Source organism: Oncorhynchus keta, chromosome 23 (genome assembly GCF_023373465.1).
Source record: "Oncorhynchus keta strain PuntledgeMale-10-30-2019 chromosome 23, Oket_V2, whole genome shotgun sequence".
Lineage (NCBI taxonomy): Eukaryota > Metazoa > Chordata > Actinopteri > Salmoniformes > Salmonidae > Oncorhynchus > Oncorhynchus keta.
In genome coordinates this window covers 33,745,259-33,772,650 of record NC_068443.1, presented here as the reverse complement: position 1 = coordinate 33,772,650, position 27,392 = coordinate 33,745,259, and the positions used below count along the sequence as shown (strand labels likewise).

The following is a 27,392-nucleotide window of genomic DNA, read 5'->3' as shown; positions in this document are numbered from 1 at the left end:
TGCCTCACACAGGAAGCGGCGCAGGTCATAATCCAGGCACTTGTCATCTCCCGTCTGGATTACTGCAACTCGCTGTTGGCTGGGCTCCCTGCCTGTGCCATTAAACCCCTACAACTCACCCAGAACGCCGCAGCCCGTCTGGTGTTCAACCTTCCCAAGTTCTCTCACGTCACCCCGCTCCTCCGCTCTCTCCACTGGCTTCCAGTTGAAGCTCGCATCCGCTACAAGACCATGGTGCTTGCCTACGGAGCTGTGAGGGGAACGGCACCTCAGTACCTCCAGGCTCTGATCAGGCCCTACACCCAAACAAGGGCACTGCGTTCATCCACCTCTGGCCTGCTCGCCTCCCTACCACTGAGGAAGTACAGTTCCCGCTCAGCCCAGTCAAAACTGTTCGCTGCTCTGGCCCCCCAATGGTGGAACAAACTCCCTCACGACGCCAGGACAGCGGAGTCAATCACCACCTTCCGGAGACACCTGAAACCCCACCTCTTTAAGGAATACCTAGGATAGGATAAGTAATCCTTCTCACCCCCCTTTTAAATATATGCCATTTAGCGGACGCTTTTATCCAAAGCGACTTACAGTCATGTGTGCATACATTCTACGTATGGGTGGTCCCGGGAATCGAACCCACTACCCTGGCGTTACAAGCGCCATGCTCTACCAACTGAGCTACAGAAGGACCACTTTTAAGATTTAGATGCACTGTTGTAAAGTGACTGTTCCACTGGATGTCATAAGGTGAATGCACCAATTTGTAAGTCGCTCTGGATAAGAGCGTCTGCTAAATGACTTAAATGTAATGTAAATGTATATATATATGTATATATATCGTGTATAAATATATACACTATAAAATTATGAACTTGGATTAGCTAACACAACGTGCCATTGGAACACAGGAGTGATGGTTGCTGATAATGGGCTTCTGTACGCCTATGTAAATATTCCATAAAAAATCTGCCGTTTCCAGCTACAGTCATTTACAAATTTACAATATAAACAAAGTCTACACTGTTCTACACATTTCTGATCAATTTGATGTTATTTTAATGGACAAAAAAAAAAAAGCTTTTCTTTCAAAAACAAGGACATTTCCAAGTGACCCCAAACACATGAACAGTAGGGTATATATAAGGATATTACTGAGATTCTGACTCTGTTTAAAGTAAGTCACAAGAAAGTGAGTCATTGCAGAGGCTCATGTAGCCAACCTAGTCGGGCCTCAAAGGGAAATGGATCAGGGGTTTATTCGGATGTCTTTGCCACTGTGTTCCATTTGGTTTCTCTTTTTTCACCATGAAGGTTTAAACCGACTGTCCTTCAAAGCCAGTTTCTAGAAAACAGATCAAATAACACTGTTTAATTTTTAAAAAATGTACAAAAATGATTTCATCTAATGACCGAACAAAACTTATTTTAGCGGTCAGTAACATAGGTTGCTGTTATATGAATAGACAGCTTTAATAATGTGTACTCCTGTTTGGACTGTTGTCTGACAAAGCGTTCATTCATTTACACAAGAGGGTAAATGAACGCAGCTAAAACAATAATGACCAGGATTTTCATGCAATGTAGCAGGGTTGGGGTTAATTCCATTACAATTCACCTGAATCACATATCCTAATCGTATCCATCCTACACACTACATACGTATTTTAAATAGACTACTTTTACCCTAATTACAGACATGAACAAAACTATGATCATGTAATAATGTAATACAATTATAATCCACCATATTCAATACAGAACATAATATATAGTTGATGTACATATGTTTAGTCATACCTCCACAGTAACATTCAGCATACTGCATACGCAGATAAATGGGGATTTTATTCTTTATGACGGCAGTTGAAACCAGTTGCGGGCTGTGTCTTAGCCCACAATGCAGTGGAGTCCAAAATGATTGGATCCCTTAATAAAGCTGAGCAAAAAAAGACTGTATAAAATATAACATGTCATGTGACCGGTTCCAATCTAAGTGCCAATGGCATTTAGCAAACTATGATCAGGTGACATGAAAATAGAAGTGCATGGCCACAAAATACCTCATCTCGACTGTAAAATATGGCGGCGGATCTTTGATGTTATGGGGCTACTTTGATTCCACTGGTCCTGTGGCCTTTGTTAATAAGGTCAATAGCGTCATGAACCTGACCAATTACCAGGACATTTGAGCCAAAGACCTGGTTGCCTCTGCCAAGGAGGCTACAACTTGGACGCAAGTGGATCTTCCAGCAAGATAATAACCTCAAGCACACATCAAAAACCACAAAGAAATGGTTAACTGACCACAAAATCTACATTTTGCAATGGCCAACTCAGTTTCTGGACTTGAACCCCATTCAAAAACCTGTGGTTTAAATTGAAGAGGGCAGTCCATAAACGCAGACCAAGGAAATATCCTGGAAAGATTCTGTTTAGAGGAGTGGTCAAAGTTCCCTCCCAATGTGTTCTCCAATCTCATAAAACATTTCAGAAAAAGGCTCAGTGTCATTATTCTTGCAAGGGGTGGGTGCTGGACTATTGAAAAATGGGGATCCATATCTTTTTGAGATTAAAATAAAATGACTTGTTAAACAAAATCTCTTTCTCTGAGCAATTGTATTAGCATAAAATAATATGATTTTCTTTCTTTAAAATTGAGCATACAATACAGCTCAGTATTTGTATAATTTATTTTACACAGTCTTTTTTGATCATCTATATCAAGGGATCCAATTACTTTCGACCTGACTGTATGTCTTAGCCCACGTACTGTGTGATTTATAGAGCTCATGAATGCCTATTGTAAGCAAACTGACTTCTCCTATTCAACCTACAATACCTTGTTGTCCTTCAACCTACCTTGTTGTCTAGGTATTCAACAATAAACACTCCTTTTTCCGTGTCGACGTCCCTTGTCCTCCAACAGTGGCAGAATGTCTCACAAACCTAGTCAGATTACAGCCAGTAACTTCCCAGTGGGCGAAAATGGATAAAACGTCATTTCAACCAGTTTGGCTCAGTGTTTTTTCCTCCATGGGTCTCGTCAGAGCTCCGAGGTGCTGGTGGTGGCTCTCTTCTGGCTCATGGACCTCCTGAATGTGAAGGTCTGCTTGGAGCTCCTCACCTCCGTGGTGATGAAGTAGTAACATAAAGCGTCTAGACAGCACGTGATGTTGGCCAGACTCATGGTCACCTGAATGTACAAGCTGATCCTTGTCTTGGTCAAGCAGTCCTCGATCAGGCGTTGATGCACCTGGGAGGACAAAGAGGATTAGATAGAGGTTATGCCTGTCAGGTCAGGTCACACGGCCAGGAAAAACTCTGGGTCTTAGCAATAACAGACCAGAGCGAAAGGGTGAAGATGCCCCCAGATAATCACAGTACCAGTCAAAAGTTTGGACACACCTACTCATTCAAGGGGTTTTCTTTATTTTTACTGTTTTCTACATTGCAGAATAATAGTGAAGACATCAAAACTGTGAAATAACTCATATGGAATCATGCAGTTACCAAAAAAGTGTTAAACAATTTTTTGTTGTTGTTGAGATTCTTCACAGTAGCCACCCTTTGCCTTGATGACAGCTTTGCGTACTCTTGGCATTCTCTCAACCAGCTTCACCTGGAATACTTTTCCAACAGTCTTGAAGGAGTTCCCACATATGCTGAGCACTTGTTGGCTGCTTTTCCTTCACTCTGTGGTCCAACTCATCCCAAACCATCTCAATTGGGTTGAGGTCAGGTGATTGTGGAGGTCATCTGATGCAACACTCCACTCTCCTTGGTAAAATATCCCTTACACAGCCTGGAGGTGTGTTTTGGGTCATTGTCCTGTTGAAAAACAAATTATAGTCCCACTAAGTGCAAACCAGATTGCTGCAGAATGCTGTGGTAGCCATGCTGGTTAAGTGTGCCTTGAATTCTAAATAAATCACTGACAGTGTCACCAGCAAAGCACCCACATAGCATCACACCTCCTCCTCCATGCTTCACGGTGGGAACCAACATGCGGAGATCATCCGTTCACCTACTCTCCGTCTCATCAGACCAAAGGACAGATTTCCACCAGTCTAATGTCCATTGCTCGTGTTTCTTGGCCCAAGCATGTCTCTTCTTCTTATTGGTGTCCTTTAGTAGTGGTTTCTTTGCAGCAATTTGACCATGAAGGCCTGATTCACACAGTCTCCTCTGAACAGTTGATGTTCAGGTGTGTCTGTTACTTGAACTCTGTGAAGCATTTATCTGGGCTGCAATCTGGGGTGCAGTTAACTCTAATGAACTTATCCTCTGCAGCAGAGGTAACTTCAGGTCTTCCTTTCCTGTGGCAGTCCTCATGAGAGCCAGTTTCATCATAGCGCTTGATGGTTTTTGCGACTGCACTTGAAGAAACGTTCAAAGTTCTTGAAATGTTCCGTATTGACTGACCTTCATGTCTTAAAGTAATGATGGACTGTAATTTCTTTGTACTCAAATATAAATAGATTTAGATTGGTTTAACACTTTTTTGGATACTACATTATTCCATATGAGTTATTTCATAGTTTTGATGTCTTCACTATTATTCTACAACGAGGAAAATAGTAAAAATCAAGAAAAACCCTGGAATGAGTAGGTGGGTCCAAAATTTTGACTGGTACTGTATGTGCACAAAAGATAACCGTAAGAAAGTATTTATGGCATTTCTAGCCTTATTATTAACTCACCAGGAACTGTAGCAGGATGCCCAGGTGGCTGGGTGTGAATGGGACCAGGAAGGCGCAAAGACTACTGTAGATGATCTTCACACAGCTTCTGCTTTTAGGGCTCTCCTGGCCCGACTGCCTCAGTGTCCGGATGCTTTGGGCTGAACACACCACCAGCACCAGGGCCGGCCCCACGAACCCGAAGCTCAACAGGCAGCCGATCACCTTTGGATGCCAGCCCTCCTTTGAGAACGTGTGGAAGCAGTGGAATGACCCTGTTTCCTCCTTGCGGAAGCCGTAGATGGGGGAGATGCCCCCCAGCACCACCACCCAGACCAGGATGCAGGTCCACAGAGCAGCCCGGGGGGAACGGAGCTGCTTGGCGCGGAATGGGTGGCATATGGCCACCCAGCGGTCCACAGCAATGCAGGCGATGGTATAGATGCTGCCGTACATCCCCACGAAGTAAAGGCTCTCCAGGAGGGAGCAGAGGAAGCGGTTGTGGGGCTCCCATTGGTGGTTGGTGGCGTGCATCTTGAAGGGAAGCAGGAGGAGGAGAAGGAGGTCCATGAGGGCTAGGTTGGTCATGTAGATGGTGGACTCGCTCCACTTGCGGAGGAAGATGCAGAAGACAACCAGGGCGAGGACGTTGAGGATAAGGCCAAACACGAAGATGGGCACGTAGATGACGAGCTCCAGTGATGTCATCAGGTGGTCCACCTCATCGAAGGAGCAGTTGGTTTCCATGGCGTCGCTGAGGGGTCAAAGGGAGAAACTGGTTGGTGCTTTATTTAGTTAAGGAAGGCATACTGCAATGTATTATTGTTATGTGATTGCTTTTGAATAAAGTACCATGTATGTCAAATGTGTATGCAAAATGTATATGGAAAATGTAGCGGAAAAGCTGTAAAAAACAAACAAGATATGTTTCCTCCGAAGCGGTGTGGTGGTGGATGGGTTAATAAAGCATCTTAATAAAAGGAAAGACTTCTAAAAGGAATTATGGTATTTTGATTGTGGATTAATTATACATAAAGGTAATAGCCGTACTATCTTAGAATTGTTTAGCTTTTTCCCTCCCAATTATCTTTCCACTACCATGATATTTAGCAAGCTTGTACCTATGTGCCCCAGATACCATTTGAAAGGCAAGTGAAACACCCACACGCTCGCACACATACACACACGCGTCATTGTGCAAAACCACATTCCCTTACTTGTGCGAGCACAGTATCTGTACCCTTCTCACGTACAGAAGCAGTGCCTGCCTGATTTAATGTGAGAATCCTTAACCTCTTCACTACCCGTCTGCTCGCCAAACAGCCAGAGTATTCCAAACAAAAATGCTATTTTGGCTGGCTCTCTCTTGTAAAGAGCTCTCAATTCATGTAAACAGGTACAATTAAAGGTTTGAAAAATGTGAACCCAATTCAGACTGTTCAATTTGAATGGGTCATGCTTTAAAGGAGTAAAAGATGACTGACTTCTGGATTTGTTTATTACATTGTTATAGATAAATTAATGAAATCAAAAATGTTGTGCCAATTCTGTTGTAATGATGAAATAGAATACAGTACAAGTGAAACCTTACCTTATAGATGCCATTCTGCTGGTGCGTCTGTCTATCAGTCTGTCTGTCTGTCCGTTCCAGACACAATAGTTTCACAGTTCTGTTTTTCTTCCCATGACCACTTCCTGTATGTGACATAGCCTCAGTTGTCTACAGTAGCTGGATAGGGGTTCTATGCAGCAGAACATTGGGTGAAGTCTGTGACATCCTTAAGACAAAGACATAGCAGACCACAACAAACAATGTAAACAATCACTTGAGAACATAGTATCATCCTGCTATCACATATATGAAAATATATTCATGCTGATTTTTAAAATGTGCTTATTTCTTATAGAAATGTCCAAACTAAGTCAGTCTGTCTGCGGTAGTGTAGCCACACAAGGCTCCCGAGTGGCACAGCAGTCTAAGGCAATGCATCTCAGTGCTTGAGGCGTCACTACAGACACCCTGGATTTAATCCAGGCTGTATCACAACCGGCAGTGATTGGGAGTCCCATATGGCGCCGCACAATTGGCCCAGCGCCTTCCAGGTTTGGCCGGTGTAGGCGGTCATTGTAAATAAGAATTTGTTCTTAACGGACTTGCCTAGTTAAATAAAGGTACAAAAAATTAGGTAAGACAGCCACATTCCTTTTGAACAAAAGGTGAAAACTTTTAACGTGAAAAAATGAAGATGACTTAGAAACTGAGGTGCATTTTACAGTGTCTCTAATATTGAATTCAAACGTATAGTTTGTCGTGGAAAAACTCTTGGTCACACCATACTTTAAGTGGTTTCTTATGAAGGTTATGTTGAAATGAAGTCTGAGACACTTTGATGACACAACAGACATGAAAGGGCTCATGATTGCGTGACAGCAGTCTGTTCTTATGTACAGTAATAGAGGATTTCCTGGTTTCGACTGGAGGCATAGAAACCATGTTGAATCAAGGTTGTCATCTCTCTCATCAAAGGGATTGAAGAGATAATTATCATCATTTTACATCTCATACAAAGCTATTACTCTAATTTTTACTGATAATACAGTAAACCATACTCATTAATGAAAAAATCATTGATGGTCAAAAATGAACTATTTCATCAACATTATTCTCCAATCATGTTGAATTTGTCTGGACAGCATTCTACTCTCAATCAATCAAATGTATTTATAAAGACCTTTTTTACATTAGCCGATGTCACAAAGTGCCGTACAGAAACCCAGCCTAAAACCCCAAACAGTGAGCAATGTAGATGTAGAAACTACAGTGATATGAGATATATAGAACATACTGCACCATATCAACTTTTTTTATGACAACTTTGAGGAAGCACCCGATTCTGATCAAGATAACTTCAATGTTTTACAGGGAAATACATTTGTTTTTACTCCCCCTAGTGGAATATTGTATTTATTATGGATCCAGCAAAATTAAGTTTATACAATTTTTAAAACAGAATACATTCACAGATTTCACAACACACTGCGCACCCTCAGGCCCCTACTCCACCACTACCACATATCTGCAGTACTAAATCTATGTGTACGTGTGTATAGTGCGAATACTATCGTGTGAGTGTGTGTGTGTGTCTATGTTTGTGTTGCTTCACAGTCCCCGCAGTTCCATAGGGTTTATTTTTTATCCGTTATTTAAATTTAATTTTACTGCTTGCATCAAATACTTGATGTGAAATAGAGTTCCATGTAGTCATGGCTCTATGTAGTAAGTACTGTGCGCCTCCCATAGTCAGTTCTGGACTTGGGGACTGTGAAGAGACCTTTGGTGGCATATCTTGTGGGGTATGCATGGGTGTCCGAACTGTGTGGCAGTAATTCAAACAGACAGCTCGGTACATTCAACATGTCAATACTGCACATAAATACAAGTAGTGACAAAGTCAATCTCTCCTGTTCCACTGCTCAACTATACCACTGATTGACTGTGAATGATAATCCATTACTATTTCCCTTTTGAGGAGTAACTGGTGTGCCATTCTAACCTTTGACCCTTGTCGGTGTCCTGATCATATACAATTGATTTTATTTCCATGTTCCTGATGACTTGGGTCTTTTCCAAACCAGAACCCAATAGAGCCAGTTCTAATCTGGAACCATGATGGAAGTTTTACACATTTTATTGTGCTCGCATGACTCATTTGTTCCAGTTTCACTAAGCGTCAAACGTGCTGCTGACTAGCACATCCGGCACCTGTGAGTGATTGGCTTCCACTCATCAGCGGGTATGTGTGTCAGTCCAACACAATAACTTGTGACAACACCTGTTTGTATTGTGATTGGATGAATGAAGCCCTCTATTCTGCCTTACAGAAACTTGGTGCACCAATATATTACCCATATACATTTGAAATAAATGACAAGACTAATATTTGGTTGTAGGAAGTGATTTATACAATATAAAACATAGTTCAAAACAGGTGATATTACCTTAAAGAATATTTGTTTTACATAAGCATTAGTTAGTTGATTGGTAAAACAAGGGTAATACAGAGAAAATCTAAATATTAAACAACGCTTCCCATCAATCCCCCCAAAAACACAAAGACAACAGTCATTCTGACGTTTAATAGGCAATGTTAATATTTGCTTTGCAGGTTAAATTATTATAATTTTTTTTTACCCTGTTTATGTCTATTTATTGACGACGGCAGCATTTTCATATTAAAATATTATAGTTCTGGGTCACTATCAATATGTTTGTTCCAATGGAAAATGGCAAACGTTTCTTAAATAAAAAAAAGACTACTTGCCAATAAAAGGTAGCACATTGTGTGAATTCTGTGTTGTACATTCTCTCATGAGATAAGATCATTCAAAATAACATTTGATCATACAAGTGAATTCTGTGTTGTACATTTGGTAAATCATTTCATTTTTCATTCTACTGCCAATAACACTTCACTTTTAACCAAATGAGTAGGCACTCAGCAACGTAATGAACATGGCGGATTCATCTTCACAAAGTCACACTCATCACACCCGTTCACACACAAAGACAGACAGGATACAGCAACACACAACAGAACCGTCAGAAAAAAATTACTTCCACAAAGATCAGCAAGAACAAATCAAAGCTGGACAAAACATTTCGGCACACAGATCATTACAAGTAAAGTAAAAGGGATTGTATTAAAGCTATGACGTTACACTGGAAGAACCTGCCAGTCTCTAATGTCTTCTTAGGGGCAAATCCTAACTCCCACTTAAGCCTCCAATTGACAACGTAGTGGACATGGGGGCCAACAAGAACAGCATGATTATAGTAGCTAGAGTCTGAAGGTATTTCATTGTCAGTTGCTCTTCAAGGCCAAAAGGGACCTGCCACACACCATTATAGCATCGAGGGTTTCACTTTCACAATGTGTGTGTACAAGGGAAATGGAGTGAATGGGAGAACATTTAGAGAATGGGGAAAAACAATAAAGATAGATGAATGGAAATGACAAAGAAGTGAAAGAGAGAGATTGAAAGAAAGAGGAGGAAGTGGCTCTAGGAAGCAGTGAACTTCCTGAGTGTAATGACGATGAGGGCGAGGAGGACTGAAGCCCCCAGGACGACTGCGATGACGATGGCTGTGATGGCACCCGGGCCCAGAACACCTGGATACAGGGGCACACAGAGAACACACAACGAGCAAAGGTCAAAGGTTAGGCCACCAACCTGACACTCGAGTATAAAGCAGGATTGTCAAGTCAAGATCGAATTTGATTTAAAATGCATCATCAGTCTCGATACACTTTACAATGGTGTGGTTTATTACCAATTCAGGGGTTGTGGTGTGGATTTACAGACACAAATAACCCCTCCAGCGAGCTTTGGCCAATGGCTCTTCACATGCAAATGTTTACAGAATATACTATTTCCTAAATCCTCTGGGTATAACCCAAATTCTTATTAATACATTTTCAATATTATTTTACTGGTGATGGGAAATGTCTCACTTTCCTCCTCGTCCACGGCCTGTGAGTGGGTGGTGTCCTCGTATTCGAAGGTCAACACACTCTCGGTCATATCCTGGAAGGGGTCTTTGGTGGTGACTTCATACGCCCCCTCTCCGGACAGCGTGTCCTGGTTGTCCCCTTGTAAAGTGGGTGTGGGGTCTGCCGCAGTCTCTGTGAACAACAGCAGTGCAACAGTGTGTGTGTGTGTGTTTCCAATTTGGGCTTGTTCAAATAGTTAAAGAGAGTCTATAACTGTTTAAATGTAGCATCTTGTACATATTTGTAGTGCAAATGTGTGGAAAACAAGAGTCCATTGGAAAACAGACATTCTGACCTCAATGGGACTAACTGGTTAAACAAAAAACATGAGAATAACTCAACAAGCTCAGTCATACACGCACTTTCAGTTTCAGCTACATTTAGTTATATAAAAAACAACAACCCCGAGGTAAAAGTGTGAACTGAAGATATGACAAATGTTTCATTACACATAGTAGTTTGTCTAAGGAGTAGCTTTGCTGGTTTGGCGGCTGCTAATGTGAGGGACAGAGCTGTGAATGTCAGCTAGAGTACTGACAGAGCTACATGTTAGCCAGTCTTTGACGCTGCAGTGGAAAGAGGGCTAAGCTCGTGGTTCATTCCACGAAATAGTGCCTATTTTTTTTTGCGTCTGATATTTTAAATAGAAATTGTGCACCAATAAATTCATGATATTAAATGACGTGCCCTTCTTATTATACCAGGGAAAATTCAATACATCTGCATTTGGACAAGTCCCTCTTCAACCCTGTCACTTCGAGGAAGATGTTGACCCACTTCAATCCCAAAATGTCTCCAAGTTTCACCATCATTGTAAAGCTCTAGTTATTTTGTTGCTTTGACAAAAGTCATTTCAGAAGATTGACTTCAGATGAGCTGGTTCTACCATTTCCTGGTGTTTTGTGGTGGAAAACCTAGCAGTTCAAGAATAACAACTCAACCCTGTTACCCATAGATAGACAGGCTGGAAAAATGTTTACTATGTCATTTGGTTTGTGAAGCTTGCATTCATTTTGCTCTCCCTGTTGCACACAAGCTTCCATTCCCACTGTCACAGAGGGAATTAAAATAGTCAACCCTGTTACTTTATTTGGCACTTACTACAGTAATTGTATTATTTAACCTCTTGAAAAGGGAAAACACTTCTTATGAAGCTGAACATGTGTTCCATGACAGAATATTAAAATGAGGTGAAATTATTATATACATATTTTTTTTACCAAAGTTACACTTCTCAAAAGGCACAGAATTTGTGGAAGAACTAATAGCTTTTCTGTGCTCCTCTGCTAGCAGCCTAAGACACAGAAAGGAAGGCTTTGTAGAGGATCAGCACTATCTGTACACAGTTCAGGTAGCCTCCACTGTGTGCTCGCTCAACTCCTCCGCACACCTCGCTCTTCTCTCCACCCTGCATCTCCCCTCTCTCCTGCGTCCCTCACTCCTCTCACCTACATTCCACAGGTCCTAGCATTGAGGTGGTATGCGACTTTTCACACCTTCATAGTACCCATGGAATCCAGATCTCTTTAAAAAAAAAAGCTGTCTCTCGCGGTTCCCCAGTAGAAGGCAAGGCTCAAGAGTACTAAGAGTGGATTCTGGATACGGCCAATTAAATGTACTAAAATGCAACATAATTCTCTCCAATGATCTGAGAAACACTGTGGCTTGTGTTAAAGGGGAATGGAAACACTAGGATTTAGAACGCCAGCTAACTAACTGTAAACCACCGTTCCCCTTCAAGCGCATAGCTGAGCGACCTTGCTTTTATGAATCTATGGAACGGGGAAAATTCGATCCCAATCACCTAAGAAAAACAAACCGTCCACACACACGCATGTATGATGCACACACAAGCCCACCCATTCACTCACTGACTCAACCTACCCAAGCTCATGCTTCACATACCAAAACAAAACCATAAACATATTTACACCTAGGCTATTTACGACATATTTACCTTCCACTCGAAACTTCATAACCTTACTTAACACTGCAAATCTCCCAACCGAACATTCCCACTCACCATAGCTAATATGTTTTATCCTGAAAATACACATAAACAAACATCACTTCAAAAGATTGAATGTTCTTATGCGGGAGACAATTCCAACGATAAATACAGAATAATGTCCAACGACCTATGTCCATTGCGGCCGATGCTTACGACTTAGAATTCCAACACCACACACAAACTTGTGATAGATAACCCTGTTGGTGATGGCCTGTGTACTCCGGTCTGTACACAGACAATCTTTTGAACTGATACATTTGGTTGCGTATTTTCAAGATGATCAGATAAAAAAAAAGAAGGTATTAGCTATGGTGAGTGGGAATGCTTGGTTAGGAGATGTTCAGAGTTCAGTGATGGCCGGTGTACTGCAGCCTTTACCCAGCCGGGGTATAGGCCGGGCAAGTGGGGTGGGGTAAGTATTTCTGCTGCGTGTGTTGACTCGTGTTAGCATGTGGCTTCCTGTGCAGGGGCTGACTGCAGGTACAGAGCCCTGGGCCTCTGGCCAGCCCTGCCATCAATGAGGCCTTCAGCCCATGGCACAAAAGGCAACTTGTGCATTCAGGGAGGGCGGCTGCAGTCGAGACAGGCTCCAACCGGTAACGGCCAGCCAGCCCCAAACCTACAGTAGCCCCAGCCCATAGAATGGCCGGGCATTGGACGTCAAACAAGGATGTTTATCAAATAGTCTGTGTGTGTGTGTGTGTGTAAAAAGGCTGTGCCGCCTTGGACAGCTTTGTTTAATGAAGACGGGGAGAAAAAAAGCTCTGTGATGTTTTTTTCCGTTGGTGTTAGTTTGCCTCGTCAAGGAGGGCAGGAGAAATGTGCTTCTCCGTAATTTCCAGTAATGGCTCCCAGACTTGACCGCAGCGCTACCGTTGACCAGCTGAATCCTCCCGTCTTTCATCTCCCACAGATCAACACTGAGCTGTATCTATTCTCATGACGCAGTTTCCAAAGGTGTTCTCACTACCAGTTTCAGGTAATACCAGTCTACCAAACCCTGCTACCTGGGTCTACACACAACCAATCTGTGACAAGACACTAACATGGGTATCACATCTAGTATGAGTAAGCCCATAGGCTCTCTGTCACTCACTGACAATATGTGAACATTTAAGCAGTTAAGCTAGGGCATCCCTCCATGTCTCATTCGCCCAGAGGAACAGGTCCAAACTCCACTAACCTACACAGCTGCCTCACTGAAAACCCATGATGATGGAACGTGCCATCTCAGTCTTATGTGCCTCTTGTCCCTGTTAGCTACTGTAGTGTGATCTAGACATGTCAATGAACCACAGACATTAGGAAAAGGCTGATCTCAGACACTAAAAACAAAGACAGACGTTGGTGGCTTTGACCTCTCCAGTCCAGTCAGGATTTCACACGGCCCGGAGAGATGACAGAGCTTGCAAACGGGCGTATGTGAACGCCACACTGCCCGGGCACCTGGTCCTGCGGCTGTGCCCACCTCCAAAAAGGGGCATTGCCTGTGCCCGTGTCTTCGCCTCACCTCACCTCTTTGACTGCCTCCCAGGTGGGGTTTACTCCACCTTCCTCCAAACACCTTCTGACAAACCACAGGGCGATAGCTACAAATATCCTGTTGGTGAGGTTCAGAATTTATAGCAGACCTCTCCTCACCACCTGTAGGCTGGTAAAGGCCACAAGTTGGCCAGGAAGGTGTACTACGGCCGGGTCCCATTACTGTAAAACAGCTTCCTCTTCTTGTGTACTTTACTTCAGTGATCACTGGTCTATTGGACTATAAATATATTATAGTCTAAATATTGGTGTATAAATGGTTCCTTCCTGTATTATGCTGCCTTCCTGTATTATACTTCTGCTAAAAAATGTTTATTATATTCTACTGAGCCATTTACCTTGTGTTCGTATTGTTGAGAAGGAACATGAAACTAAGCATGTAATTGGACAATGTGTACCATGTGTATCTTGTACAGTTGAAGTCGGAAGTTGACATACATTTAAACTCAGTTTCACAATTCCTGACATTTAATCCTAGTGAAAATTCCCTGTCAGTTAGGCTCACCACTTTATTTTAAGAATGTGAAACGTCAGAATAATAGTAGAGAGAGTGATTTATTTCAGCTTTTCTTTCTTTCATCACATTCCCAGTGGGTCAGAAGTTGACATACACTCAATTAGTATTTGGTAGCATTGGCCTTAATTGATTAACATGGGAGAAACAATACGGGTAGCCTTCCACAAAGTTCCCACAATAAGTTGGGTGAATTTTGGCCCATTCCTCCTGACAGAGCTGGTGTAACAGTCAGGTTTGTAGGCTTCCTTGCTTGCATACGCTTTTTCAGTTCTGCCCACAAATGTTCGAAAGGATTGAGGTCAGAGCTTTGTAATGGCCACTCCAATACCTTGACTTTGTTGTCCTTAAGCCATTTTGCCACAACTTTGGAAGTATGCTTGGGGCCATTGTCCATTTGGAAGACCCATTTGCGACCAAGCTTTAACTTCCTGACTGATGTCTTGAGGTTTTGCTTCAATATATCCACAATTTTCTTCCTCAAGATGCCATCTATTTTGTGAAGTGCACCAGTCCCTCCTGGAGCAAAGCACCCCCACAACATGATGTTGCCACCCCTGTGCTTCACGGTTGGGATGGTGTTCTTCGGCTTGCAAGCCTCCCCCTGTTTCCTCAAAACATAACGATGGTCATTATGGCCAAACAGTTCTATTTTTGTTTCATCAGACCAGAGGACATTTCTCCAAAAAGTACAATCTTTGTCCCCATGTGCAATCTTTGTCCCCATGTGCAGTTGCAAACTGCAGTCTGACTTCTTTTAAAAAGTGGTGGTTTTGGAGCAGTGCCTTCTTCCTTGCTGAGCGGCCTCTCAGGTTATGTCGATATAGGACTCGTTTTACTGTGGATATAGATACTTTTGTACCCGTTTCCTCCAGCATCTTCACAACGTCCTTTGCTGTTGTTCTGGGATTGATTTGCAATTTTCGCACCAAAGTACGTTCATCTCTAGGAGACAGAACACGTCTCCTTCCTGACCAGTATGACGGCTGCGTGGTCCCATGGTGTTTATACATGCATACTATTGTTTGTACAGATGAACGTGGTACCTTCTGGCATTTGGAAATTGCTCCCAAGGATGAACCAGACTTGTGGAGGTCTACAATTGTTTTTCCTGATGTCTTTGCTAGTTTCTTTTGATTTTCCCATCATGTCAAGCAAAGAGGCACTGAGTTTGAAGGTAGGCCTTGAAATACATCCACAGGTACACCTCCATTTATCTCAAATAATGTCAATTAGCCTATCAGAAGCTTCTAAAGCCATGACATCATTTTCTGGAATTTTCCAAGCTGTTTCAAGGCAAAGTCAACTTACATTTACATTTACATTTAAATCATTTAGCAGACGCTCTTATCCAGAGCGACTTACAAATTGGTGCATTCACCTTATGACATCCACTTGATGTATGTAAACTTCTGACCCACTGGAATTGTGATACAGTGAATTATAAATGAAATAATCTGTCTGTAAACAATTATTGGAAAAATTACAAAGTAGATGTCCTAACCGACTTACCAAAACTATAGTTTGTTAACAAGACATTTGTGGAGTAGTTGAAAAACGAGTTTTAATGACTCCAACCTCAGTGTACGTAAACTTCCGACTTCAACTGTACATACGACTAATACAACTTGAAACCCGGATGAGGTCTCTGGGAGTTTAGTACAGAGGCAGTGTCCTATGGCTGTGTCCAAATCATTCTAAACAGCTTTCTGTCCTTATCTACATCCCTTCCGTGATCACTAAGAGATGAGGGCTTGGGTCTCGAAGGGGAGAACAGGAGAACTTTTGTTTGGGTCCAAATGCTGTTACACTGTTTTTCTTTCCTCGTCTTCTTTTCTTCGTGACCCCTAAGAGAAGAACGACCTGGATAGGTCATGAGTCAGAGCAGTTATAAAATGAGAAAAGGAAGATTTTGGTGGAAACGGTTTAGTAAGCAGCTTGTGTTTCCGGCCATGACAGGAGTCATGCGGGTGCAAAACGACATCATTCACATACATCACTCAAGGGTTAACTTTGAGATTTGCTGAACAGGTGAAATACAGATTGTGGTGGTGCTGATACTGAATCTTACGCTTGTGAGACCATAGAAATATCATTGGTACAGGAAATACAAAATTATCAAAAGAAAATCTTGAAATGGAAGTGCAGTTTAAAAAAAAGAGAATGCACAAGGTTTCCAAGTTGAAATGCTAAACTGAACATAATGATCATGTGAACGTAGATGAAAGACGGTGAGCTCAGTAACACCTCAACACTACAAAACTTCTCTTTATCAAGCCATCCAGCTCATCCTACGATGGTGTGTAACAAATCATTCTAGCGATAAACAATGCCATCCTAGCTCTACATTCTCCGGCATGACGTTGATGTCAAAAGCTCAGCCTGGTCACAAAAACAGGGCGGCAGGGTAGCCTAGTGGTTAGAGCTTTGGGACTAGTAACCGAAAGGTTGCAAGATCGAATCCCCGCGCTGACAAGGTACAAATCGTTCTGCCCCTGAACGAGTCACTGTTCCTAGGCCGTCATTGAAAATAAGAATTTGTTCTTAACTGACTTGCCTAGTTAAATAGATAAAAATATTTTTAAAAACATTGTCCCAGGGCATGCCAAGCAAGTGTTGTACAGGTCACCGTTTCGAGGAAGACTTCATCAAACCAACCACCTCAACCTAAAAATCGTTTAGGAGTGTAACTATCATTCTAGCGTGAGACTCTCCGACAAGACATTGACAGCACATTGCTGTCAATGTTCCACTCACTGCTTACTGACAGTTCATTGTTTGGAGGAAAAAGTGGCATGTTTCTGGTGGATTTAACCCTTGCCCTGACCCGTAGGGCCTTAGGAAAGCAGCACTAAGGCCCTCACAATCCCTGGCTTTGTGGAATCCCCTTCATTCCCATGCCTCGCTTTAGGCTTATCACTTAGGTGTGAGAGTAGGAGAACGAGAGCAAATTGAAGTGAGAAAGAGAGAGAAGTTAACAGAGAGGAAGAGGTAAACCGAGAGAGAACTAGAAAGAAATGGGAGGGATAAAGAGACCGAGAAATGGAGGGAGAGAAAAAGAGAAAATGGAGAAAGCAAAGGGGGGAGAAAGATTGAAAGAGAAACAGGGGGAAATAGAAAGAGAAAAACTAAACGAGGGTGAGACTTCCTGCTGATCAACATACAGAATCAGCAGATTGGCTGGAAGACCACATGCACAGAGAGGGTTCTCGTAAAAATACAACTCTTACACTGTTAAGAGGGACATCAAATAAATTCCAAGTATTTGCTGTCATTTTTTAACCATTTCATCAGTGCAAGTAATTAAAAAGTCAGCGGTGAGCTTTACTTTGATAAGCTCCTCTCACATTTAACGATTCTCTCTATAAAAAAAATGACAAAACCTTATAAAGAAGCACATAGAAAAGGTTGACGACACCTGACAGAGCGAAACCACATCCAGATTGAGCCAATATTGCGTTTCAGAAAGGTTCTAAACATGAGTTATTATATGAAAGCAAGTGAGTCACCGTGTTTGTCAAAGACTAGCTTTCAGTCTCTAAATGTCCCTTTTCTCGAACAACTGCATCATTTAAAGTGCAAGGCCTCTCGCAACAGGGCCTCTAGGTCAATAGTGGGGGAAAATGACACGTACACACACACACACTCACCTTGAGCACAGCTAAATATGACCATACTTACCCAATGTCCACTCAAATGAGAAACATTCAGAAAAAAACCCTTAAGAATATTCTGATTCTTTGTCCACTGAAATAAAGTAGAACGTCGATTTGAATAAAATGTTAATGTCCCTGAAATTCCACATAATATTGTTGATGTGCTTGTGGGAGCAAAAGAAAAAGCAGGGAGTATATTTTTGCCTTTCAACTTTCCAACAAATTACCTTCAACAACCCCTGCATTTCTGGTGGCAAATCTTGAGTCTGTTTTTCACAAGCACACCAACTTATTTCTAATCCACATCTCTACAGATGACTAAACAACCAAACCAGTGTTCTACCCTTGTCCTCTTGCGGTGAGGTCTAAAGGCAATGTCTAAACACACTCATAACATTGTAATAAATACATTTACTGTAGCGGGAACTGTCTTTTGATGCATTCAGACTTGGGATATTGGAAACGTAAAGACCAAATAGACGTATGTATCATATATTACCCTCCTTCCCATGACTAATACAAGGAAAACCAGGAGAGACACTGTCCGGCAGGGAGCTTACCTGAGTGGAGGGTGGCTACCCAGAGGCCGAGGAGGGCCATGAGGACAAGTCTGGAAACGCTGCTGCAGTTGGCCATGTTTCCTGTCTCTGTGAGGAGGATGACTGGACTGGGAGTCTCCAGAGCTCCTGAAGCATGGGTTAGTGAGGGCTGGAGCGAAGGGAAAAGGGGAAGAGAGGTGAAAGAGGGGGAGGAGGGACTGTGTATGAAGACAGAAGTGTCTGGACAGTGCAGACTTTGTCAACACCTCTGATGAGGGTACACCCACTTCATACTCCTCAGAAAAACAAGGAAATACACCCTAGATGCTGATTAAAGGTTAGTTAAACCGTTTCCACTTGAACAGTTAGGGTTAGGACTGGGGCAGGGTACACGGATCCTAGATCTACCACCGGGAAACTTCTACTTGGAGAAGACTCACCATCCCAACACCTTCCCAGGCCTCTCAGTCCATTGTCCCATGCTTTCCAGTTGGTCATCGATACAGACTCAGGTATTTTTTCACAAAAGTTCATATTGGGGGTAGTATTATCTGTGGTACTGGTAAGAGGTTATGGGGGGTCAGGTTGCCAGTTGGAGATAGCTATAGGTTGTGAGAAGATATGAGCTTTGCTTCACCAGAGGCGGGTTAGAGTAGTATTGGAACTCAGTGACTGGGATGAGATAAATACACAACCTTGAATCTTACACAGGATAACAAATTCCCTAAAAGCGTCAATGTTTAAAAAAAATCTGTCTAGTGCATCAGCATCAGAGGGGGGTGGGAGTACAAACATTGTGCAGGCAAGAAGGAAAAATTATACACTTTCAGTGTTTTGAAGTGGTTCATTCATACAAAAGACAGAAGTGTGAACAGCCCACACAAGAGACTGTTTTATTTCATACCGCAATAGAAAAGTATGACTCCAGTAGTTCATCATTTTCATATATTATAATACAGATGCAGAATTGAAAGTTTATTCTTTAAACAGCCTAATATTTTACAAGAAATGGATAACTACTTGGAACTTTCGAGCATGTCCTTAAAACAGGACATCAGCGGGCACACTTCCTTAGCTCCTACAATGCAACCATCATCCACAAGCAACTGGCAGAAAACAGGAGTGAGGAGTGAAGATTTAACAACATGGAAGGGGGAGGAAAAACTTTCAATAAATTAAAAAATAAAATAAAAAGGTTTAAATGACAATTTTTTAAATCGAAAACCCCCCCGCATCCCCACCCTTATGTCCACGCGTAAAATGATTGCATCAGGAAATGGCCTCTCTTTTTGGGTACTTTCAGACACCAGAGACTAGGAGGGAACTGAACAGCCAACCATAGACGAGGAGAGACATCCACATACTCCTCATCCCCTTAGCTCTGCTCTCTTCTCCGAGAGAAGTCACATTTCAATTCATAGATGTTTTTTGGTCAGTTCGTTCAATGTTTCATTGCGTGAATGTTCCGTTTGATTGTCTGGCTGCGTCATTAGCCTTCTCCCGGTCTCCCATAGGGCAAAATACTCATTAGGGATGTTTTTGGGGTGGGGGTCCTTTGGCACTGGAAAGCATCCCCAGCTTCCAATGACAAACATTAAATTAACTTAAAGAGAACAGAAAGAGGATGCATTTTCAAAAATGAAAAGTAAAAGGATTGGGACGGGACGTGTGGGCGGGGAAAATGACAGCTGTTCAAAACGGATCGAGTCAGTGGCGGCAGAGCAGTCCCTTTAAAAGTCCTCCACCGTCTCTATCTCGCCCATATTCAACCTCTCAGACGCCGCGTTCACAGAAAAACCTGGGGAGAGGAGAGAACAGGAGAAGTTACGTTAGATTCAATGTCAAACAGTTAAACAATAGAGCACTTCTTATCAACGGATAATGTGAGTTGTCAGGTAAGGCTGTATCAATTACAAGTGGTGATATAGGAATGAAGGTGATACAATAACAGATGACTGTCATACTCTTAACTCCTTCAAAAAAATGCATCATTGTATTTGTCCTCACCTAGCAGGCTGGGGTCTGCCCGGACCATCTTCTGCTTTTTCTTCTTCTTCCCTGAGGTGACGGTCTCGAAACGTGCCTGCTGCTGGAGGCTGGTGTGGTTCGACTGGTACCGAGACGGAGAGCCCGTCCCGCTCACGCCCCACACTGAATCCTGGGAAATGGAGTCACAGGGGAAATGAGGGGTGAGATAATTACTAACTACTGGTATACCGGTACCAAAACATCATATACATTTGATTCCAACATTTTTTAATACTGTTACCGTTACATATAATAGTAGCCATATCTAGGAAAACCAAAGTTCCAAAGGCTGGGCCTAATATAGTCTATAAGAGGTCATACAATAAGTTTTTGTAGTGATTCATATGTTGATGATGTAAAGAATATTTGCTGGTCTGTGGTGTGTAATGAGGAGCAACCAGACGCTGCACTTGACACATTTATGAAACTACTTATTCCAGTTACTAATAAACATGCACCCATTAAGAAAATGACTAAAAACTGTGAAATCCCCTTGGATTGATGAGGAATTTAAAAATTGTATGGTTGAGAAGGATGAGGCAAAAGGTATGGCAATGAAGTCTGGCAGCCCAACTGATTGGCAAAATAACTGCAAATTAAGAAATCACGTGACTAAACTAAATAAAAAGAACTGAAACAAAGAAATTATATGAAGAATGATATTAAAAAGCTGTGGGGCACCTTAAATGAAATTTTGGGGGAAAAAGACAACTCGACTCCTTAATTTATTGAATTAGATGACACTCAAGCACAGCACTTACACAAATGACTGATGATTGGCTGAGAGAAATTGATGATAAAATGATTGTTAGACTTCAGTGCAGCTTTTGACATTATTGATCATAGTCTGCTGCTTATGGCTTTACACCCCCTGCTATAATGTGGATAAGGAGTTACTTGTCTAACAGAACACAGAGGGTGTTTTTTAATGGAAGCCTATAAAATATAATCCAGTTCGAATCAGGAATTCCCCAGGGTAGCTGTTTAGGACCCTTGCACGGCCTGTTTAGGCCCCTTGACGACAAGCCACTGACTGAGTAAAGCCAGAGTTTCTATGTATGTGGATGACTCAACACTATACACTTCAGCTACTACAGCGACTGAAATGTCTGCAACAATCAACAAAGAGCTGCAGTTAGTTTCAGAGTGGGTGGCAAGGATTAAGTTAGCCCTAAATATTTCTATAACTAAAAGCATTGTATTTGGAACAAAACATTCACTAAACCCTAAACCCTAAATCTTGTAATAAATAATGTGGAAATTGAGCAAGTTGAGATGACTAAACTGCTTGGAGTAACACTAGACTGTAAACTGTCATGGCCAAAACATATTGATGCAGTAGTAGCTAAGATGGGGAGAAGTCTGTCTATAAGAAAGCGATGCTCTGCCTTCTTAATACTATCAACAAGGCAGGTCCTACAGGCCCTAGTTTTGCCACACCTTGACTACTGTTCAGTTGTGTGGTCAGGTGCCACATGGCAAAATGGCTCAGAACAGGGCAGCACGGCTGGCCCTTGGATGTACACAGAAAGCTAATATTAATAATATGCATGTCATTCTCTCCTGGCTGAAAGTGGAGGAGAGATTGACTTCATCACTACTTTTATTTATGAGAGGTTGACAAGTTGAATGCACCGAGCTGCCGGTCTAAACTACTGGCACATAGCTCGGACACCCATGCATACCCCACAAGTGGTCTCTTCACAGTCCAAGTCCAGAACAGACTATGGGAGGCACACAGTACTACATAGAGCCATAACTACATGGAACTCTATTCCACATCAAGTAACTGAAGCAAGCAGTAAAATTATATTTTTAAAAAACGATTAAAAAAACACCTTATGTAACAGCGGGGGACTTTGAAGCAACACAACCATTGGCACACACACACGATAACATACACACTATACATACACATGGATTTAGTACTGTAGATATGTGGTAGTGGTGGAGTAGTGGCCCGAGGGCACACAGAGTGTTGTGAAATATGTGAATGTATTGTGATGTTTTAAAATGGTATAAACTGCCTTAATTTTGCTGGACCCCAGGAAGAGTAGCTGCTGCTTTGGCAATACTAGTCTATTTTACACACTGGTCCAATAACGTCCACTTGACTTCCATGCACATATTACGTGTGGCAGCAGTAATCCGCCAGCCGCATCCCCTTCCAGCCCTCACTCACCTGCTTCCCTCTGTCCGCTCTTCATGCACATCTAATCCTCCATCAGATTATAAAATATAATTTAGCTGTGACGGCGAGGGCGGATGGAGACCCTGAGCAGTCATCTGTGATACATTGGAGCAGCGCGGACATAGTTGATACATTGTCATTTCACCACCAGAGTTGTTGCCAGATAATTGAATGGTCTTTCTAAAATAAGGCGCCTCGCCAATGTCGTTTTAGAGAATTTGACAGTATGTCCAACAGGCCTCACACGCAGACTGTGTGTAATCACGCCAGCCCAGGACATCTACATCCGAGTATTTCTGTCTGTAATAAAGCCCTTTTGTAGGGGAAGAAAACTCACTGATTGGCTGGGCCTGGCACCCCAATTGACCGATTTCCTTATATGAACTGTAACTCCGCAAAAATGCATTTGACATTTATATTTGTTCAGTTTATATTCCTTCCTCCATTCTTCCAGCCAAATCACAGGTAGGCCTTTGCAAATATGAGCAAATTAGCCCTTCTTGGCAGTGTTCTATTATAAAGTGAACAGTGTAAAGTAATACGTAGTGTATTGAGCAGAAGTGTGAATATCAGTGACAGGTGTTGTATAGCACATGAGCATAACTTTAAGAAAATGTGAACAAGTGTCAGGGGACAATGTGAACAGGACGCCAGGCATATCTGAACTGTTTCCCTGGTTGTATCGCGTTACTTGGCCTTCGATCGTATCGATAATAAAATGTTACCAATGTCACAACACTAGTTGGTTAAACTATTGGTGGTGGATGAGGTGAGCATCCCCCTACTATTTAAAGCGCTTTGGGTGGTTTGAAAAGCGCAATATAAGTCCAACCGATTATCATACAACTATAGACTACAACTAAACGCCAAACCAGGGGAGTATTCATTAGTGCACACCAAAGCAAAAGGTTTTGCAATGGAAAACAGATTGCAACAAAAACAAGTTTATTTTTTACAAGTTGTTGTCTCATTTGGTTACTAAAAAGATAGCTACACCCCAGTTGCCCAATGAATTGCTGTGCCATGTTTCTCTCACCTGCTGTTGCTGTCGCTGTTTGAGAGTCGGCTGCTGGTTCTGTGGGGCCTGGGGCTCTTTCTGTTGGTTGGCCTTCTGCTTGGCACGGCGTTCCAGGAACTGCTTGGCAAACTCCTTAGCCTCAGACGTGTCCCCCAAGTAGGCGCGCACGTAGTCGTGCACCTCGTACGGACTGTCCACCTCCTTCAGGAAAGACGCAAATGTCGGGACTAGAGGAAGAGGGCCGGGTGAGTTTTAAAGATGGGGTCACACACAGCCAAGGTTACTTTAGGTTCAAGGTATCTTTAGGGTGCGTCTGAATTGACACCCTTTCCCTATATAGTGCACTATTTTGGGGAAGAACCCCTAAGGAATAGGGGGTGCCATTTCAGACGCACCTAGGTTGTTGGCGGCGTGTGCACGTATATTATATACTCACCGTCCAGGTTGTTGGCGGTGTTGAGGGTGTGCAGGGTCTGCTCACACCACTGCATGAAGCCATCCTGCTGGCTCTTATTAACCCCCTGGAACAACTTCAGCAGCTTCTCCTCCTCCTCCACCTTCTTATTGGCCCGACTGCTGCTCACAGTTACCACACATACACACACGATTAGATACATTGGCCTCAAAACTTTTAAAGACTTCCTGTTAAACCATCATCCTATTTGTAAGTGAATCATCATATTCAGGGATTGCAAACTGGTAAGGGCTGAAAAATGTGAAACTTCCATATGAAGTGCAAGAATATGTGCTTATTTTCAGAGAATAACAACTACATATTTCAAAAGAGTATCCTGTGGTAGGGGGCTCCTTGGTCAGAACTGAAAGTTTATTATGACATGCTTTTTATAATTTGTCTCCCCAGACTAGAATACATCAGTATTCAATGCACCTGTATTTGACAAGTTGTTCTATAGAGGTGTACAAAGACAAGTAAAACACAAATCCGGTCTCACATCTCTAATACTGTATACTAATGCTATAACTATTTTTATGCGCTTCAGCACTCAGCAGTCCCGTTCTGTGAGCTTGTGACCACAATGTCTTGCTCCCAGACAAACTAAACAACTTCTTCGCTCACTTTGAGGACAATAGAGTGCCACCGACACGGTCCGCTACCAAAACCTGTGGACTCTCCTTCACCGCAGCCAACGTGAGTAAAACCCTCGCAAAGCTGCTGGCCCAGACGGCATCCCTTGCAGCGTCCTCAGAGAATGCCCAGATCAGCTCGCTGGTGTGTTTACGGACATATTCAATCTCTCCCTATCCCAGTCTGCTGTCCCCACATGCTTAAAGATGTCCACCATTGTTCCTGTACCCAAGAAAGCAAAGGTAAATGAACTAAATGACTCACTTCCATCCTCATGAAGTGCTTTGAGAGACTAGTTAAGGATCATATCACCTCCACCCTACCTGACACCCACTTCAATTTGCTTACCGCCCCAATAGGTCCACAGACAACGCAACCACACTGCCCTAACCCATCTGGACAAGAGGAATACAGGAGGTTGAAGAGGTTGAAGAAATTTGGCTTCACCAAAAACACACCAACTTTTACAGATGCACAATAGAGAGACTGAAAAACAGCTTCTATCTCATGGCCATCAGACTGTTAAACAGCCATCACTAACATTTGAGTCACTGCTGCCAACATACCGACTCAAATCTCCAGCCACTTTTATTATAAAAATGTAGATGTAATAAATGTATCACTAGGCAATTTAAACAATGCCACTTTATATAATATTTACATACCCTACATTCCTCATCTCATATGTATATACTGTATTCTATACCATCTACTGCATCTTACCTATGCCGTTCGGCCATCGCTCATCCATATATTTATATGTACATACTCTTATTCATTCCTTTACACTTGTGTGTATAAGGTACTTGTTGTGAAATTGTTAGATTACTTGTTAGATATGGTCAGAACTAGAAGCACAAGCATTTCGCTACACTCACATCTGCTAACCATGTGTATGGGACCAATGAAATTTGATTAGATGTGACTAATGGGAAAATAGGCTTCTCCCCTTAACATCTCTGTGCACGGAACCTGCTAGCGGGCTGAAATTCCACAACATACGGTGCTCGCTACATAAATAGTCATAATAAACATTAATGAAAATACAAGTGTCTCACATGTATCGAAAGCCTAGAATCTTGCTAATCCAACTGCGTTGTCAGATTTTAAAAAGGATTTACTGTGAAAGAATGCGATGCGATTATCTGAGCATAATCACAAACTGCATTAAAATAAATGGTTTACCTTTGATGATCTTTTGTTTGATAAAATCCGTTTTTATAGCCTAACACGAAACATCTTGTGAACCGCTTGTGTAGTGAATTCCGTCTCATTCCATTTTCGACGACACATTTCAGGTAAATAACCCACACAGAACGTGACTTTTCCAGTCATGTTTGGTTTCACTGCAATCAACTAGTTTGTTTGTAACGCAACCAAACCTGATGGGCCATTTCATATTGACTGAAAGAAACCGATTTGAAGACAACAAGTAATGACATCATTGTGCACCAATGATTTGCCTGCTGTTTCATTGATTGACTGTCTTTTAACCCAATGACCACTAATTGTAATGAAATCTAGCTGGGTAGATAGCCAATGAGCGGAGCTAAACAGCAATACGCCATGTTTATGTGTTGCAAGACCAACCCATGTAGTAAGCTCCAGCGTAAAGAGAGTCATGCACTATTGAATTTTCATACCGGAAGAAGCTACGCATATTACGCCTGCATTGTTTGGTGAATGCGCAGATTCAGCTGTTTATATATCAATAATTATGGCGACTAAGTCAGGGAAAGCTAAATCTAAGTCTAGATATACAGATGTACACACAATTTTAGAATAAATTGATTGGGAAGGTGAGAGAGATTGTTGTAGGATGTTTCATTTAGCGATTGTGGAGGAATATTTTTTGAACGGTAGAGGACATTGTTTTGGACTGGTAAGTTCTTATCATGCTAATGTCCTTGTTTGAAATTAATAATATAAAATATTATTTGTGATTTTTAAAAATTATTTTAGAAGCCATATATAAACATTTAATGTCATGAAATGTGAGATTAGTGTGTCTGCCGCCCCACCACAACCCACATGAAATAGCCTATTTGAGGCTGTTGAGGAGAGTGCAGGACCACATCAATGGCCAAAGTGAAATGGAGACAGTAGATTCAGCTGGTCTGTTGTAATATAATAAAGACAGTAGATCTAGCTGGTCTGTCATAATATAATAGAGACAGTAGATCTAGCTGAAATGTCATAATATAAAAGAGACAGTAGATCTAGCAGGTAATAATAATATTATAATATATTCAACCTTCAACTCTCTATATATATCTGTTTATTATACCTGTTGATACAGGGCTCATATGTGAAACTATTCCAACTTAACATTTTCTTTCACAGTGACACTGACTCTGAATGGGAGTCTTATGTTATAATACCATTTTGGCATTTTGTATATAGTTATTTGTTTCAAAATGTATACCGTCACCAATTTGGCCACTTGGGTACATTTGGGCTACTTGTGTGGGACACCTGGGTGACTTCATAATAAATGTCATGTAGCAAACTGATTTTGGTTAGTTAACATTCTGAAACTTTGCACAAGTACTGTTGCCCTCTTATATTTTTCACTGAA

The 27,392-nt window shown here is 42.0% G+C and overlaps 3 protein-coding genes across 12 annotated transcripts in view; all 3 read right to left on the bottom strand.

The window, feature by feature from the left end:
- Positions 1 to 539: 539 nt before the first annotated feature.
- Positions 540 to 6,613, bottom strand: LOC118402185 (G-protein coupled receptor 55-like). 2 transcript variants are annotated; one of them, XR_004829448.2, is made up of 4 exons: positions 6,268 to 6,613; positions 4,698 to 5,430; positions 2,857 to 3,250; positions 540 to 1,339 (listed from the first exon to the last, which is right to left on the bottom strand). XR_004829448.2 is itself a non-coding variant. In XM_035800190.2 (3 exons), the coding sequence occupies exons 1-3, from the start codon at positions 6,279 to 6,281 to the stop codon at positions 3,041 to 3,043; spliced, it is 957 nt and encodes a 318-aa protein (XP_035656083.1). In that variant the 5' UTR covers positions 6,282 to 6,613; the 3' UTR covers positions 1,352 to 3,040. The 2 variants fall into 2 exon arrangements, 1 of the variants encoding a protein (XP_035656083.1); XM_035800190.2 differs by lacking the exon at positions 540 to 1,339 and having other exon boundaries at positions 1,352 to 3,250.
- Positions 6,614 to 8,616: 2,003 nt separating this feature from the next.
- Positions 8,617 to 18,672, bottom strand: snorc (secondary ossification center associated regulator of chondrocyte maturation). Its single transcript, XM_035800188.2, has 3 exons — positions 18,512 to 18,672; positions 10,190 to 10,360; positions 8,617 to 9,847 (listed from the first exon to the last, which is right to left on the bottom strand). The coding sequence occupies exons 1-3, from the start codon at positions 18,585 to 18,587 to the stop codon at positions 9,738 to 9,740; spliced, it is 357 nt and encodes a 118-aa protein (XP_035656081.1). The 5' UTR covers positions 18,588 to 18,672; the 3' UTR covers positions 8,617 to 9,737.
- A 680-nt stretch (positions 18,673 to 19,352) lies between these two features.
- Positions 19,353 to 27,392, bottom strand: part of LOC118402182 (GRB10-interacting GYF protein 2-like) — a 42,139-nt gene continuing 34,099 nt past the window's right edge. For all 9 annotated transcript variants that reach the window (XM_035800185.2, XM_035800186.2, XM_052477049.1 and 6 more), the window contains exons 25-28: positions 24,164 to 24,303; positions 23,746 to 23,954; positions 20,498 to 20,648; positions 19,353 to 20,288 (exon numbers count right to left, since the gene is read on the bottom strand). In XM_035800185.2, coding sequence (XP_035656078.1) covers positions 20,221 to 20,288; positions 20,498 to 20,648; positions 23,746 to 23,954; positions 24,164 to 24,303 — 568 coding nt within the window. In that variant the 3' untranslated portion in view covers positions 19,353 to 20,220. The remainder of the gene's footprint in view (positions 20,289 to 20,497; positions 20,649 to 23,745; positions 23,955 to 24,163; positions 24,304 to 27,392) is intronic.

What these genes read in the sequence shown, in the direction of transcription:
- snorc (XM_035800188.2), bottom strand. Translation starts at nt 18,587, where the DNA reads ATGGCCAACTGCAGCAGCGTTTCCAGACTTGTCCTCATGGCCCTCCTC. An exon ending in GGTAGCCACCCTCCACTCAG is followed by an intron (nt 10,361 to 18,511) that starts GTAAGCTCCCTG and finishes TGTTGTTCACAG; the next exon opens with AGACTGCGGCAGACCCCACA. An exon ending in GGCCGTGGACGAGGAGGAAA is followed by an intron (nt 9,848 to 10,189) that starts GTGAGACATTTC and finishes CCCTGTATCCAG; the next exon opens with GTGTTCTGGGCCCGGGTGCC.
- LOC118402185 (XM_035800190.2), bottom strand. An exon ending in GCATCCTGCTACAGTTCCTG is followed by an intron (nt 3,251 to 4,697) that starts GTGAGTTAATAA and finishes TTGTCCTCCCAG; the next exon opens with GTGCATCAACGCCTGATCGA.